We start from the raw sequence: 14,721 nt of genomic DNA, 5'->3' as shown, positions 1-14,721 counted from the left end.
TTGTTGAAAAAATAATTTACTGTCTAGATGTTATTTGTAATATAACACTGAAAATTCATTGTCAAAATTATATAAACTTTTGTTTCACCCTTTCCTTTGTAATACCAGACTATTTACAAGACATGTAGTTTATCTTTTGACAAAATTTGCATCTGACGATGAAATAAAAGTTTAAAATTTGAATATCTGTAATAATAATTTAAGGTCATATAAATTAATTCTATCGAATTTTTATTTTTATATTTTCTTCTCAGATTTTATTTCTAAGTCGTGAAATAATAAGTTTGAAATTTTTAATATTGTGTCATTTGCAAATGTCATCAATGTAACAATCCACCAATCTGCTAATATTTCATTTTCTATTAAAATTCTTAATAATTACATTTAAAACTTCCCAATTTTAACATTCAAATAATTATTTCATTTGAGAGAAAATAAAATTGAGCTTTATATAGATCATTTGTCTTCAGAGACAATTGACAAACACTATTTTTTCAAACTGCTAAATACATTTCTTGTTAACTGCTGTTAAAATAAGGATGCTTCAATGCCATTTCTGCTGTTATTCTTGTTTTTGGATTTAAATCCAATAATTTAAACAATAAATTAAAAGCATTTGAGGAAATATTTTCCCAGTCTTTAATATTTTCTTTATTTTGTGACATGTCTTTACGTTGATGTTTAGATGATCTGAAGGGTGCGACTGAACGTAATTTATTACATAAGGTTTGTAGATTAAGAGCTGAGGTAGGTGGATTACATACTAATATTTTACCTGAAAAACAAAATAAAAACGTGAAGACAGGTTGCCAGGCAACGAAACATAGTTGTCGCATATTTTTTCTTTTGTCAGTAATGAAAACATTTATAACACACTAAAATCTGATTACGAGTAACAACCCATTGGCCATTAAGTACTTATCAGAAATCATTAAAATTTGTTTGGCTTCTAGTTCTGCCCTATACTAACGCTTTGCATACAAAACATTTAATGTCGAGGGCCATAACCAGGAGGTCAGGGGTTCGATCCCGGTCTTGTAGACAAAGCTTCCCTGAATTTTCCAGCGCTGTGGTGAAGAACCGAGGGTCAGGTCAAAAACAGCATGTTTGGATGGGAATTTTGTTATGGGCACAGACTACAATGATTGCTAACCGTTTTAGTGCTGGGTATTGCCACTGAAGTCAGGTGCTACGATACGATTTGTATCACGATTCATAATCAGGTCAATATTTACCAAGAAAACATCAGGATAAATGAATAATTGATATTTTTAGTCCTACCGATGTCAAGGAAATAAAACTGTTTTATATCACAATATTGATGTTGATTAAAATAAGGACCAAAACAATTTAAGAGTGTTTATGATAATGTGTGACATGATTATGAAGCAAAAAAAAACATAAAAAAGAATCGCGATATATCGACTTGTAATTCAATAAGCGAATCGTGAGAAGGTGAATCGTGATAGATCGATTCAACGATATGTCGCGCCAACATTAAACCTTTTTAGTGGCTACAGGTGCCATTCTACCATATCAAAGTCAAACAACCACACAATAAAAGGAAATAAATGCCTTTAGTTAATTACTCACCAAATGACTTTGAAGCCGTTTTGACTTCTTCGCTGCCAAAAATACTAACAATCTGAGCTAAAGCAGTAACATCATCATTTGCACGAAAAAAAGGATATCTTCCACTTAGTAAAGACAAAAATATTACACCAGCTGACCATATATCTACAGCTGAAATAAATAACAATGAAAATGTTGTTGCAAATTTGTTTTTATGTTATACAGTAAACCTTGCATAAGTCAGATTCGTATAAGTCGGATCTTTGCTCGACTCGGATAAAATCGTTTGGACCCTTTGATCTGGCACGTTTTTCGGTCCATTTGATCTAATTCTGGCTTTTTTCCTTCACCTAAGACGGATTGGCAGTATGTTCACAACATGCTGTTAAAAATACTCCCCCTCCGCCAAACGGCCTGGCTGACGCCATTGAAATCCAAATACAGTGCCATATGGCCATATAAGACGAAACGAAATTGGAATTTTTGAAAAAATTTGATGGTAATTGGGCTAGGCAAACAATAATTGACTAAAGTTTCTCAGCTTTTCAACGATTCTAATTTTCCCCCCCCCCCAGCTTACCAAAATTTCGTTTCATCTTACATGGCCGAGGCACATAAATCCGTACGCCACCCCACATCTAGACCTCAATGGCGTCCGCCAAAGCCGTTTAGCAGAAGGGGACGCATTTTTAACAGCATGTTGTGTTGCACATACTGACTCTAGCGAGGTAAGCAAGGTCTTATCTTCTCACTAAAATGTTTCATTACATTGTTCAGGTGTTCACAGAGACTGACACACGAGTGTTTAGCAGTAAAAAGTTGCCCAGTAAAATTGACTGGGAATTGATTTTATTTCAACAAGGATTCAATAGGACGGTTCCTGAATGTACCTACATTCAGAGCTGAACTAGGTCTTCGCATAACTCGGATAAAATTGGTCAGTCCATTTAGATCCGACTTATGCGAAGTTTACTGTATTATCTGCTCAATTCAAGACAAAATACATCTCCCCGAAAAAAAAAACAGAGAGGAAAATATGAGTAGCTCAATTCAAGACAAAATACATCTCACCAAAAAAACAAAACAGAGAGGAAAATATGAGTAGCTCAATTCAAGACAAAATACATCTCACCGAAAAAAAGATAGGTTGCCAGGCAACGAAACATATTTATTCCTTTGTCGGTAAATGGGGGCCTTTACAAGACAGTTCCATACAGATCAGATTATAAATTTTGTCGTTTGAGGGTTCACAAAGTTCTACAAACTGAAACAAGGGTCTCAACTCTGGAAGTAATCTACAAAAATTGTTGAAATTTGACAGGCTTTTTCGTTTTACTAATTTAAATAATGCATATAATTTTCATACAGATCAGATGATCACTTTTGTCATTCAAATGTTCACAAGGTTCACAATCGCCATAACTCTAGAAATTATTGACGGAAATTGCTGAAATTCAAATTTAAATGATGCATATAAATTTCATACATATCGGATGATAACTTTCATCAAACAAGGGCCATAACTCTAGAAGTAATTATTGTAAATTGGTGAAATTCAATAGGCTTTGTGGTTTCACTAATTTAAATAATGCATATAAATTACACAAAGATCGGATGATAAACTTTCGGCGTTAGAGCATTCACAAGGTTCAATAAAGTGAAACAAGCCATAATTCTAGACGTAATCAACGGAAATTGCTGAAATTCAGTAGGATTGTTCTTTTTACTAACTTAAATGGCACATATAAATTTCATACAGATCGGCAGATAACATTAGAGGTTAGAGCGTTCACAAAGTGCAACAAAGTGAAACAGGGGCCATGTAAATTTCATACAGATCAGCCATAACTCTAGAAGTAATTGACGGAAATTGCTGAAATTCAATAGCTTTCTTCGTTTCACTAATTTAAATACTGCATATAAATTTCACAAAGATCAAATGATAACTTTTGGCCTAATAGAGTTCACAACGTTCAACAAGGGCCATAACTCTAGCCATAATTTGAAATTAAATAGGCTTCTTCATCTCACTAATGTAAACCACATATATCAATTTTAAAACAATCGGATAATAACTTTTGGAGGTAGAGTGTTCACAAGAAATTGAGGAGGACGACGGACGGACAAGGGCGACGGCAATATACGTCCACATTTCCATATGGGCGTATAAAAAACAGAGAGGAAAATATGAGTAGCTGGACTAGTGTCAAATTGTTATGAACATTTGCTGCTAAAACTATTTGTAGACTGTTCATGAAATGGTAGGTGGTAGAATGGTACTACTGTGTGAACCATCGTAAATTTTAAACGGATTTCTTCGATTATGAACAAACTACTTAACTTTGGTTATTATAAACTTACCTGTGTGTTTGTAATGAACTCCTGTTCGATAAAATCCATTGCACAACTAATTATCACAACGATGAGAACAAGTTCTCTCTTGAAAAATTTGAAAATTTACTTGTAATTTCGACAGAGTCGATGTCAACAATGTCTTCGTGACGTATTGGTCGATTCCAATATACCTGTTGCGGGGGTTGGTTAACATTGAAAGATAGTTTGACAGCGCGATCATTTTTGATCGTATGTGGGTTTGGGCGACGAAAAATATCAATTGAAGGCAATTACATAGGAGATTTATATGGAAACCATTGATCGCCAGTCTATCAAATTTTCTTCACAATTAAAATATCACTGATTGCACGGATACTCGTAAAAATAAAGTCATGTATAAACTATAAATATCCTATCTTCTTTATGTTGTCTTTGAAAGGCATTTAGTGAAAGTGATATATAATAACAGACAGCTTTATGGATGACATTCACTAGGTTTATTAACTGCAACGTTTCAATGAGGTTACTCTCACCGTTATCAATCTAATTTTTCTTATTTACTCTTGCAATGAGACTCGGTATGTCCAGACTTTTGACAGTTTCTACATATACGGGTATACTGTTCTTGTCTGATAGCCTAATTTTACTTTTTCCACATTCGCGGTATCCCCAGTGGTTTCATTCCGTTCTACCCCACTAACCCCTGGGTTACTATATATGGGGGGGGGGGGGAGAGAGAGACACGTTTTCAAGTTATCCGCCCTTGATGCGTTAACTGAACTGAATAATATGTCCCAATCTTTATTCTGGTCAACAAATTGTACTATTTTAGAATATTTCAATTAATTGATGATACAAATTTCATCTTAACACACCTCATTTAAAATTTTTGAAATATTCAACATAATGGTTTGAAACGTCTAACATAAACCTTTTCAAATGAAACTTCAATTTAAAAATATTTTCGAACCCTCTGGACAAGTAAAATAGGATGTAATGGATAATTTACACAACAGGTAGGACACTTAAACATCTAGTACTTAGATAGAGATATTATTTATTTTCTGGAGCTTTCAAGCCAGCAAGAGTGTTATTGTCCCTTTAAAACAAACGCAATTATCAATTTATTAAAACAACACTTTATTATTGGTCCGAGTCGTCTTTCTGTTGGGTCCGAATAGTCTTTTTGTATGGTCCGGGTAGTCTATTTGTTTGGGCTGAGTGGTCTATCAGTTGGTCCGACTGGTCTTGAACCGAGTGGTCTTTGGTCCGAGTGGTCATGGATTCTTGTCGTAATTGTACTTGAATTTCCTATGCTGTCACCCCTAATACGAAATAATATCTTCCGCAGAGTGACGTAACCATCTTCCATATTGGTATTTTTCTCTGGGAAAAGTTTGTTATATTTCAATTTTTCAAGAGAGAACTTGTTTTCATCGTTATTATAATTAGTTGTGCAATGGATTTTATCGAACGGGAGTTCATTACAAACACACAGGTAAGTTTATAATAACCAAAGTTAAGTAGTTTGTTCATAATCGAAGAAATCCGTTTAAAATTTACCAAGACTCAGACAGTAGATGTGTGTTTGCCTGTTTAGATTTGGAAATTGTAGTGGTCAAGTAAGGATTAGTTCGCTGGGAAATACCATATGTAAGGAGAGAGAACATTCTGTACATAGTGATCCATCTACTTCACACTCCCAGAATAAATATCTGTCGCCGTATTCCAAATTTTTTTGATAAATATCTGCCTCCATATCCAAAAATTAGTATCTTGTTTTGTAATGTGGGTTCTACTCTGTTTCAAATCTGGTGTACGCATATAGACTAAATAAACATGGAAGCAGAATTAAAACTGCTCATAATTCTTGAGTGTCGGTCAACAAGCTTAGTGTCTGTTCTCAAGCGGAGCTAACTGTAGACAGGCAGGTAAGTTTAGTATGGAGAGAGAAGTCAGAGCTAATGAAATCGTGTTCACACATTGGAATGTGTAAATGATAAATCTTGTTCAAATTGAAACTCATTTGAGTTCTCATTTATTTACACATAAATATGGGAGTATATAAATATGTACCTGTTGTTTGATCAGGATATTTCATTAAAACTTCTGGTGATCTAAAACCGGGTGTACCCGCTCTAGGTGCTGTCTGGTTACTTCTGTTAATATAATAAGATATATATTACTATTGTAGCAATCATAAATATAATTACCATATCTAGATTCCTGATATTTGTTAACACATTTCTTTATGATCAGTACCAATTGCAAAACCCTTCAAAAACAAATTCTTGGCAACATGTAACAGTGCTCAATCATAAACATGAATCTTCTGTACCTGTACTTCCAGATTCTATTCAAACCCTCTGTATATGAATGTCTGTTCATCAAATGTAAAATAGGTCTGTCTCTATTAAAATTTTCTTTTTTGGATTTCATTTTCTATTTTAAAAAAGGCATTAGCAATTTGTAGGCCTTCAGAATACAACAAGCTAATATAATATAAAATCAACCTTTTTGTCATACATATTTACCTAGATGTACAAATACTACATATCATAGGCTGACCATGGCAGTGGCACGTATTGGTTGCCATAGCACCGTTACTTGAAACTCTTGACTGTGATGTGACTTCTTTATCTTTAACCATAAGAGCTCTTTTAGCGAGAAGATATCGCCTGGGTGATTTGACATTTTTGGTAAAAGCTAAAGAATCCATGTTGGGTGTAGGAGGTGTGTATGGCTTATGATTAGCTGACCATTTCTTTATCTGTGGGGTCACTTTGTTCTCTCTTGATCCCAATCGACTATTTTTATTAGAGATTTCTTTTGATGATAAACTTTCACCCTGCAGAAACAAAAATACAATTAATAAAAGATATTGTATAGTTTTAATCTATATTGAAACAGCAATATTGCTCAATTTTTTAAAATATTTCCTTGAAATTCAATTTCTCTACATCGTAAATTCTATCTAGAGCAAAATAATATTAATAATAAATGCAAAGGTATGTTGCCAGGCAACGAAACATACACCCACAGCAGTTAAATTGTCCAACTGGTCGACAAGGGTTGTCGCATACTTATTCTTTTGTAGGTAATTGGGGGCATTTACAAGACAATTTCATACAGATCATATTATAATTTTCATCGTTTGAGGGTCACAAGGTTATACAAACTGAAACAAGGGCCTTAACTCTGGAAGTAATTTACAGGCTTTTTCGTTTTACTAATTTAAATAATGCATATAAATTTCATACAGATCGAACATTCACAGGGGTCACAGTAAAACAAGAGCCATAAATCTAGAAGTAATTGACGGAAATTGCTGAAATTAAATAAACTTCTCGTTTCACTAATCTAAATGATGCATATAAATTTCTAACAGATCGTATGATAAAATTTGTCGGTTGAGCATTGACAAGGTTGGACAAAGTGAAACAAGGGCCATAACTCTAGACGTAATGTGCAACAAAGTTAAACAAGGGACATAACTCTAATAGTAATTAACGGAAATTATTGAAATTAAATAGGCTTCTTCATCTCACTAATTTGGACGAGGGGCGGACAGACGCGAGGGCAATATACATCCGCATCTGGCATTTGTGCTTTTTCTTCAAAATGTTTTTGCATGTTTACATATCACTTCAAATGGTTTTCAGTGAAAGGGAGTTCAATATCTATTAAATCTACCTTTGATGTGATCATTTTATTGGAAACTTTCGTGGGGGACAGAGGTTGTCGTAAACATGTTTTTTCATCTATCTTTTCACCACCTGCATTATCAGATTTGAGTAAAACAGGAGCTTTATGAGCTAATCCAAAATCTACCAGAGCATATCTGAAAATAGAATATACTTGATATATTATATTAGGGATCGTGCCATAAAGTAATCTTTCTTGTTTAAACAAAAGAAAGTAAAAAGTAGACGTAGCAGTGATTGTGTTTATAGACATTCTGATCTATCCATCATTAACAATCGATTTTTAGTTTAATATTCTTGCACAATATGGCAGATGTCGGGTATATAAAACACTGTTGAATTAACCCGTTCTGGTCGGGTGTTAAAATCAAAGTTTAAAATAAAGGTTATGGAATAGCATTAGATGAAGATCATGGCTATTTTGTTATCTTTAATGCCAGGTTTATAGAAAACTGAGTAAAAAATATGAAATGAAATGGGGTTTAACATCCTACTGTTCTGCTCTGACTGGGCTAATGAAGAAGGGCATATGCCATAGAGTGTGCTATGAGCAACGCTAGGGCCTACTGTCAAGGGATCTTTTACGTGCAAGCCAATGTCTACACCAGACCTCGGTTTTCCGTCCCATTGGACTGACTATATGTTGTCCTTTGCAAGACCCTCTGTCCTGCACCACTGACAAGGGGGAACCATGATGGAAAATTCTGATGAACTTTCACGGCCGACATGTAAAAAATATGTGTTATCTCGACACAAGTTGAGCAGTTAGTGTGTCGATGTCTATTTCATCAAGTTACTGTGAAAAAACAAATTCTAGATTGAAAGGCAGACATGTGCATACAAATCTCCAAATAATAAAGTAAGTACGTACTGTTTTGTATTTCGATTATATAAAAAATTACTAGGTTTAACATCTCTATGTATAACATCAAACTGATGTACTCGTTGTAATGATAATAATAAATTCTTCATATAATTCTTTACCTCTGCTGTACTCATGTTCATTACATAATTCTACAATAATAATATACCAGTATCCCAATTAGTCACAGTCTAATACTTTTACTGACATGTATCATACACCAGACAGGGTATACTTAGTATCAGAATATATTTGACAGGTTTCACACTGCTAATAATTTATGTTGCTTGGATAAATAATTCAGTTAAATTGTACAATAGGAATATATATTGCTTCATGCTTTACAGAAAAGGATCTCAGGTCTTATAGATTTAATATATATATATATATATATATATATATGGGATATTGCCTTTTCATTAGCTTAAGTGTTAAAATCAGTGCCACAATTTAAACTCTCGGCAAACAAAAAGTTGACATAGTAAAAGCACATTATCTTAGTTTCATTCATGTAAAATGAATTTTTGCATACCTGGAATTTTTCATGTGGGAAATATGGCATCACTATAACAACGTGATCTCTGTTCCTTAGACATAATTCTACACCCATAACATTATCACATCCACTGTAAACAAAATAATCACATTATTTAGTTATCTATGTACAAAAATATAACATTATTTAATTAACTACTTGTACACAAAAATTCCAATATCATAAAGTGAAATAATGTAAAATTATTGTCACTTACAGTATATTCTTGTTCTTTTAAAATATAAAGTTGCTAGATTTATATGCTAGTAAAGGCAAGTCCTATTTCAATGGAGCTTAATGTAAAAACATCTCATCTCAGGGGTAGATTTTTTTTTTTATCTACTTTTCATTTTTCAAAATTATTTGGATTCAATTACCATGTTCCTGAAGCAACCACTGCGAGTTTTAAAACATCTAGATGTCGCTAGACTGGTATACAATTTTCGAACTAATAGTTACATTATCTCCCTTTTACCGCAGACATGTGAACAGTAGAGTCCAATCAGAGGTTGTGACACAAACACACTGAAATCAAACATGGCGACCACCACGGAAACCTTGACATTGAACGAACCTTTGAACTTTGCAACTCGATTATCACAGGTAGACATTTTAGCTGGAAAGCTAGGTCGGTGGCCAATCAAAATTAGTGCCAATCAGAGGTTGTGACACAAACACACTCAAATGAAACATGGCGACCTCCACGGAAACCTTGACATTGAACGAACCTTGAACTTTGCAACTCTATTATCACAGGTAGACATTTTAGCTGGAAAGCTAGATCGGTGGCAAATCGAAATCAGTGCTGAAATATGCAGGGTATTATGTGAAGGGCTTGATAAGATTTACTGAGTTAAAGCGAGATCAAGCCTTCTATTGAACTAAATTCTTGATCCCTGTCATCTCTACCTTCAAAGATTTTGGTCTGAGCTTCATAAGACTGGTATACAAATGAGAGAGATTTGACATTCACATTATGAACCAGGTCATTTTTAACTATGATTCGCTTTTGCACAGAGGGTCTTTAGCTGTGTAAGGAAACAGGTCATGGAGAAGAGCAATATCACAACCATGACACTTTATCACTCATCCATCAATTTTTATTCATTGAACATTTTGTGAGCTTACCCTATTTCTTGTAAACATCTTAATTCCCCTTCTATTCTAGATGGATGACTAGTAGGTATAATATGTTTTAAAGCAAATTTCTCTTCTACATCAGGATATTTCTTTAATTTAGCTAAGAAAACAGAACTGAAAGTACCTAAAATACAAGAAAGTTCAATTCACATGTCTTATTCTAACATTCCCTGATAATAGATGATTTTCTTATCAAATAATTTTCATTTAATTCTTTCTGTCAGTATCTGTAACCTTTTGTAAGATGTTCCTGTATTGTTTATTTGGTCTGTATTTTGTCCTGTATGGTCTATAATAGTTTTGAAAAACGATGAATCACAATGAAATGAAATGGGGTTTAACGCCCTACTGTTCTGATTCGACTGGGCTAAAGAAGACGGATGTATGCCATACAGTGTGCTATGAGGGCAATTTTGCCCGGACAGCAGCACTACAGCCTACTTATAGAGCTTATTCCAAATGTCAAGGGTTCTTTTACGTGCATGCCAATGTGGACACAGGACCTCCCTCTGTTTTGTTTCCCATCCGAACAACTATGCAATGTCCCTTGCCAGACCCACCATCCTGCACCACTGACAAGGGGAATCATGCTAGAAAATCCTGAAGAACTTTGCCGGCCAACACAGGGATCGAACATATAACCTCAAGTGTAGAGACGTCTTGCGCGCTGATCCACCAAGGCTCGCGATGGATCACAAGTTGGTTTCATTAATTAAATATTTTCAGTTAAATCCTATAATACAAATTATAACTGGTTTAATGTTAATTCACCAAATTCAGTATTTATGAAGCTAACTTTACTATTTAACAAATAAGATACATATACTATGGATACCAACCTTCTCCTATCTTGTTTAATACTATAAAATGTTCAGATACTTCAGGTACAAACTCATATAAACAATCTATTTCTTCTTGAACATCAACTTAAAATATAAAATAATCATTTCATGGTAAGAAAATTAATTATGTAATGTTGGAATGTGTTAGATTCTTGTTTGAGGACTACTTATTGCTAACAATTTTTGCTGTACTTTTTTATTTAACGCTCAAAATGATTTAGTACAGTTAGTACAGGGCACATGTACATGTATAATATCAGCAGTTGATAAAGTGAGAGGAAAACGGGTTTAACATCTTATTTTTCTACTTGTCATTTGAAAATATCACTTGGATTCCACAAGTAGACGAGTGTAATTTTAACCTCTGTATTATTGTGCTACATATGAGAACCATGATCTGATTTCATTTATATAACTTAAGTACAATACTTACTGGGGATATGGGATACAGAGTTCATTTCTTCTTTAAATTTCAAACAATAATTCTTGTGCCACATACTGAAGCTATGTCTACTGAGCATTTATTGGATTATTAATAAAAGTTTAAAACAAATCTTACCAGGTAAAGGGTCTGGAGAAGAAGGGAATGATTCTCTTTGCCTTTTGATGCCACACTCTTGACCATAAGCACCTTCTGGAATACTTATTGAACTTAAAATAGATGTACTCGACATATGGACTGATTTGGATTATATTGTAGTGTTTCTCTGTGAAGAATTAATTTATTGGTACACCTCAAGTTCTTCATATAATATATCTTCTAATTAACCTGGCGAAAACAATATAAATATTCTATTATAATATTTTCAGATACAGTTCTTGTAAAGTACTTGGTAAGCTTGCTGAGCCCTATATCTACACAACCTTACACTGTGAATGTATTAAATCATTCGGCCACTCAACCCCCTGAATGGAACTACTAATGAAATATATATTAATATTATAAGTGATTGAACAAGTTGGAATTGAATTCTCTCAATCCCTCAATCAACTAAACATTAGAATTCTGAGTACCAAGGCATGCCTCAACAACATATTATACGATTACATGACATTTCGATCCTGAAACATTTCAGACTTACAACCTTTCAAACTCAAAAAAATATGGCCTTGACGTTTTGGACTTGGGCAGGTGACATTGAGGAGCGACACTTAGCTTTGAACAACCAGTAAGGCTAATATCTTCAGGCGCAATAGAGTAATTTGAATGAAATTTTCAAATTATTCATTTTACATTATCTATTTTCGAACTTTATCTAAATCTTACATAATGTATCTTTAAGAATTGCAGCCTGTGGGTGACACACAAAAAGAAAATGGACGTTGCTATGTCCCTGGGGGTTGAACATGCACTACAAACAATAGGGTATAAGGAATAAGTATGCAAAGTTTCAAAAGGATTTGTTAGAAATTGCAGTATGGAGGCAACACACAGACACACCCAAAAACTGGGTGTGGCCCTGTTCCAGGGGGTCGGGCATGCACCAAAGATAATAGAGATCATCCTTAGTGCATAAGGAATAAGTATGAAAAGTTTTCAAGACAATCGATTAAGAATTGCGGTCCGTAGGCGACAGACAAACACACAAAAAGAAAATGGACGTGGCTTTGTCTCTGGGGGTTGGGCATGCACCAAAAACAATTGTGACCTCTAGTGTGTCAACAAGCTAAAAACGTAATTTTTCGTACAATTAGGGGCTATAATTCATGAAATTACAGTCCGATACATGCCAATTTCGAAAGGGACTGAGATCTTTGGGAGATAGACCTATGTTTCAAGTTCCTTCAAAATCGGATAAAAATTGTGACCTGTAGAGTGTTCACAAACAAACTGTGAACAGACACACGAATGGACGGACAGACACATGAATGGACAGAGGCAATCACAATATACCTCCACATGAAAATGTGGGCGTATAAAAAACAGATGTTTAAATTATATATCCCATAAATTTTCAACAGTCTTTGATAATTTGATAATTCAACTGAGTCCGAAAAGTCATCAAGTAAGTCTGAACCATCGTGACCATCGTCAAACTGTTGAGTCCGAAATGCTGCAGGACTGAAATGCCGTGCTACTTATTACCATCTCAACCAATCAACATACAGTAGCTGAAATGTTTGAATACATCTTAGCACATTAATAATTAATTTATATTGATTCTTGATAATTTACAGTTCTTTATGCCAAATTGACATTTTGTATTTAAAATCAGAGTGTTTTTCAAATGGACATTCATGTTTTGTTATGTTGGTTACAACTTCCAAATTTGCTTTGGACTGTCAATCAAGCACTCCGATAAGAGCGATAATGCCTTCGCTACCCTACTGATCTTCTTCCGTCTTGTTCTTGCCACAGTAGTGGACCAACCTAAGGCCTTCTTTTGAGCAAGTTTTGTAGTCAATTGACTAATAAAAGTTACTCATTACTGGCCTGTAACTCCCTTAATTTCCAATAACACTGACCCCAAGCTGTACTGTATATAGCTTAACATATAATAAACCAATTCCCATTGAAGTAAAGGTGAAACCTTAACGTATAATTATATGATTTGATTAAACCCAACTGCTATGCGAAATTTCTGTTCAGATTAAAATCACAGGGTGTCATGTTACTCGAAAAACTGTTCGGTAAGCTTAAGATAAGATTATGATTTCAGTGTTCCACCCTTCACTATTACTTATTTTCGGTATAAATCTAAAAGATGAATGATAATCTTTCAATTTCGATCATATTTATAGCTAGATAACGCTTTAGATCAAAGTAATTAATTTTAATTGTTCATGTATCTATCTTCTTACTTAAATGTGTAAATACAACTCAACTCTCACGTCATGTTTTTATTACTAATCCATAACAATTAATTGCATGTTTATTTAATAATAAACAATAAAGTACATGTTTATTGAACAATAAGTAAGTGTTTAACAGTTTATTCGACAATAAATACAACTCAGTTAATTAACTGCTATTATAATAACAAGGGGGATGAAACAGCTCGATAGAAAATTAGGTTGGGATGAAACAGCCCGGGGTGAAACGACGTGGGGTGAAACGACATGGGATGAACAGACCCGCATCCCTTATTTCCATGCAAACTGTGAGGATATGTTGAAAATTATGCAATAGAACCTAATTTTACTTGCTCAACAAAGCCTAGAATATTGTATCAATTGCAGCCGTAGATAAGAATTATCACGGCTAAAAATTGCAGGTAAGCTAGCCACTAATATAAGCCACAGTAACATCCACTGCCTGCAGACTAGTTTCGGTGGATACTCATACTGGATTGTTAAAGTATGTTGCTGTCTCAGTCTGTAACTTGTACACATGTAAGTGTAGTCTACTCTTAATACCACTTGGAAGTTAGTTCCGGATAGTGGAGGACACAAACCATATACCTCCGAAAGTTTTCCAAAGAACTGGGATTAGATAGGCCAAGTCTACTCCTTCTAGACTCAGACTCGGGATTCCGGATTGGTCATTATCTATTATCAATGGACATTATTATATCATTCATATATATATATGGAGCATTTTTTACGGTCAATAGTCTACGGACTGCAGTGCTTTACCTCTAAACTAACTCCGTTCAACTGCTGTCAATGTCGTCTTGTCTTCACAGGTTTTTATACTATTAATGCAACTAATAAAAATAAAACAACAAACAATGACCCCCTTACCTACACGTAAAAAATGAATTACGCGCCAGATTAATATAAACTTCCGGT

The 14,721-nt window shown here is 34.2% G+C and overlaps 1 protein-coding gene across 3 annotated transcripts; it reads right to left on the bottom strand.

Moving 5' to 3' along the window:
* LOC126810039 (cell division cycle 7-related protein kinase) lies at positions 1–14,720 on the bottom strand. Of its 3 annotated transcripts, none has more exons than XM_056098744.1 (11): positions 14,674–14,720; positions 11,549–11,758; positions 10,987–11,073; positions 10,136–10,271; positions 9,005–9,098; positions 8,482–8,624; positions 7,600–7,747; positions 6,441–6,754; positions 5,983–6,065; positions 1,594–1,743; positions 1–775 (listed from the first exon to the last, which is right to left on the bottom strand). In XM_056098744.1, exons 2-11 carry the CDS (start codon positions 11,661–11,663, stop codon positions 519–521), a joined length of 1,527 nt encoding a protein of 508 aa, XP_055954719.1. In that variant the 5' UTR covers positions 11,664–11,758; positions 14,674–14,720; the 3' UTR covers positions 1–518. The 3 variants fall into 3 exon arrangements, with proteins under 3 accessions (XP_055954719.1, XP_055954716.1, XP_050390925.2); XM_056098741.1 differs by having other exon boundaries at positions 14,566–14,688; XM_050534968.2 differs by lacking the exon at positions 14,674–14,720 and adding an exon at positions 14,392–14,476.
* Between the last annotated feature and the right edge of the window lies 1 nt (position 14,721).

This window comes from Patella vulgata, chromosome 1, assembly GCF_932274485.2.
Source record: "Patella vulgata chromosome 1, xgPatVulg1.2, whole genome shotgun sequence".
Classification (NCBI taxonomy): domain Eukaryota; kingdom Metazoa; phylum Mollusca; class Gastropoda; family Patellidae; genus Patella; species Patella vulgata.
Note: the sequence above shows the minus strand (reverse complement) of the source record. Positions and strands in the feature narration are given on the sequence as shown.

Bases quoted from the DNA above. Each gene is read 5' to 3' on its own strand.
- LOC126810039 (XM_056098744.1), bottom strand. From the start codon at position 11,663: ATGTCGAGTACATCTATTTTAAGTTCAATAAGTATTCCAGAAGGTGCT. The intron at 8,625-9,004 runs GTATGCAAAAAT...TTATTATTGTAG, and splicing joins TCCCACATGAAAAATTCCAG to AATTATGTAATGAACATGAG. The intron at 7,748-8,481 runs GTACGTACTTAC...TTCTATTTTCAG, and splicing joins TATAATCGAAATACAAAACA to ATATGCTCTGGTAGATTTTG.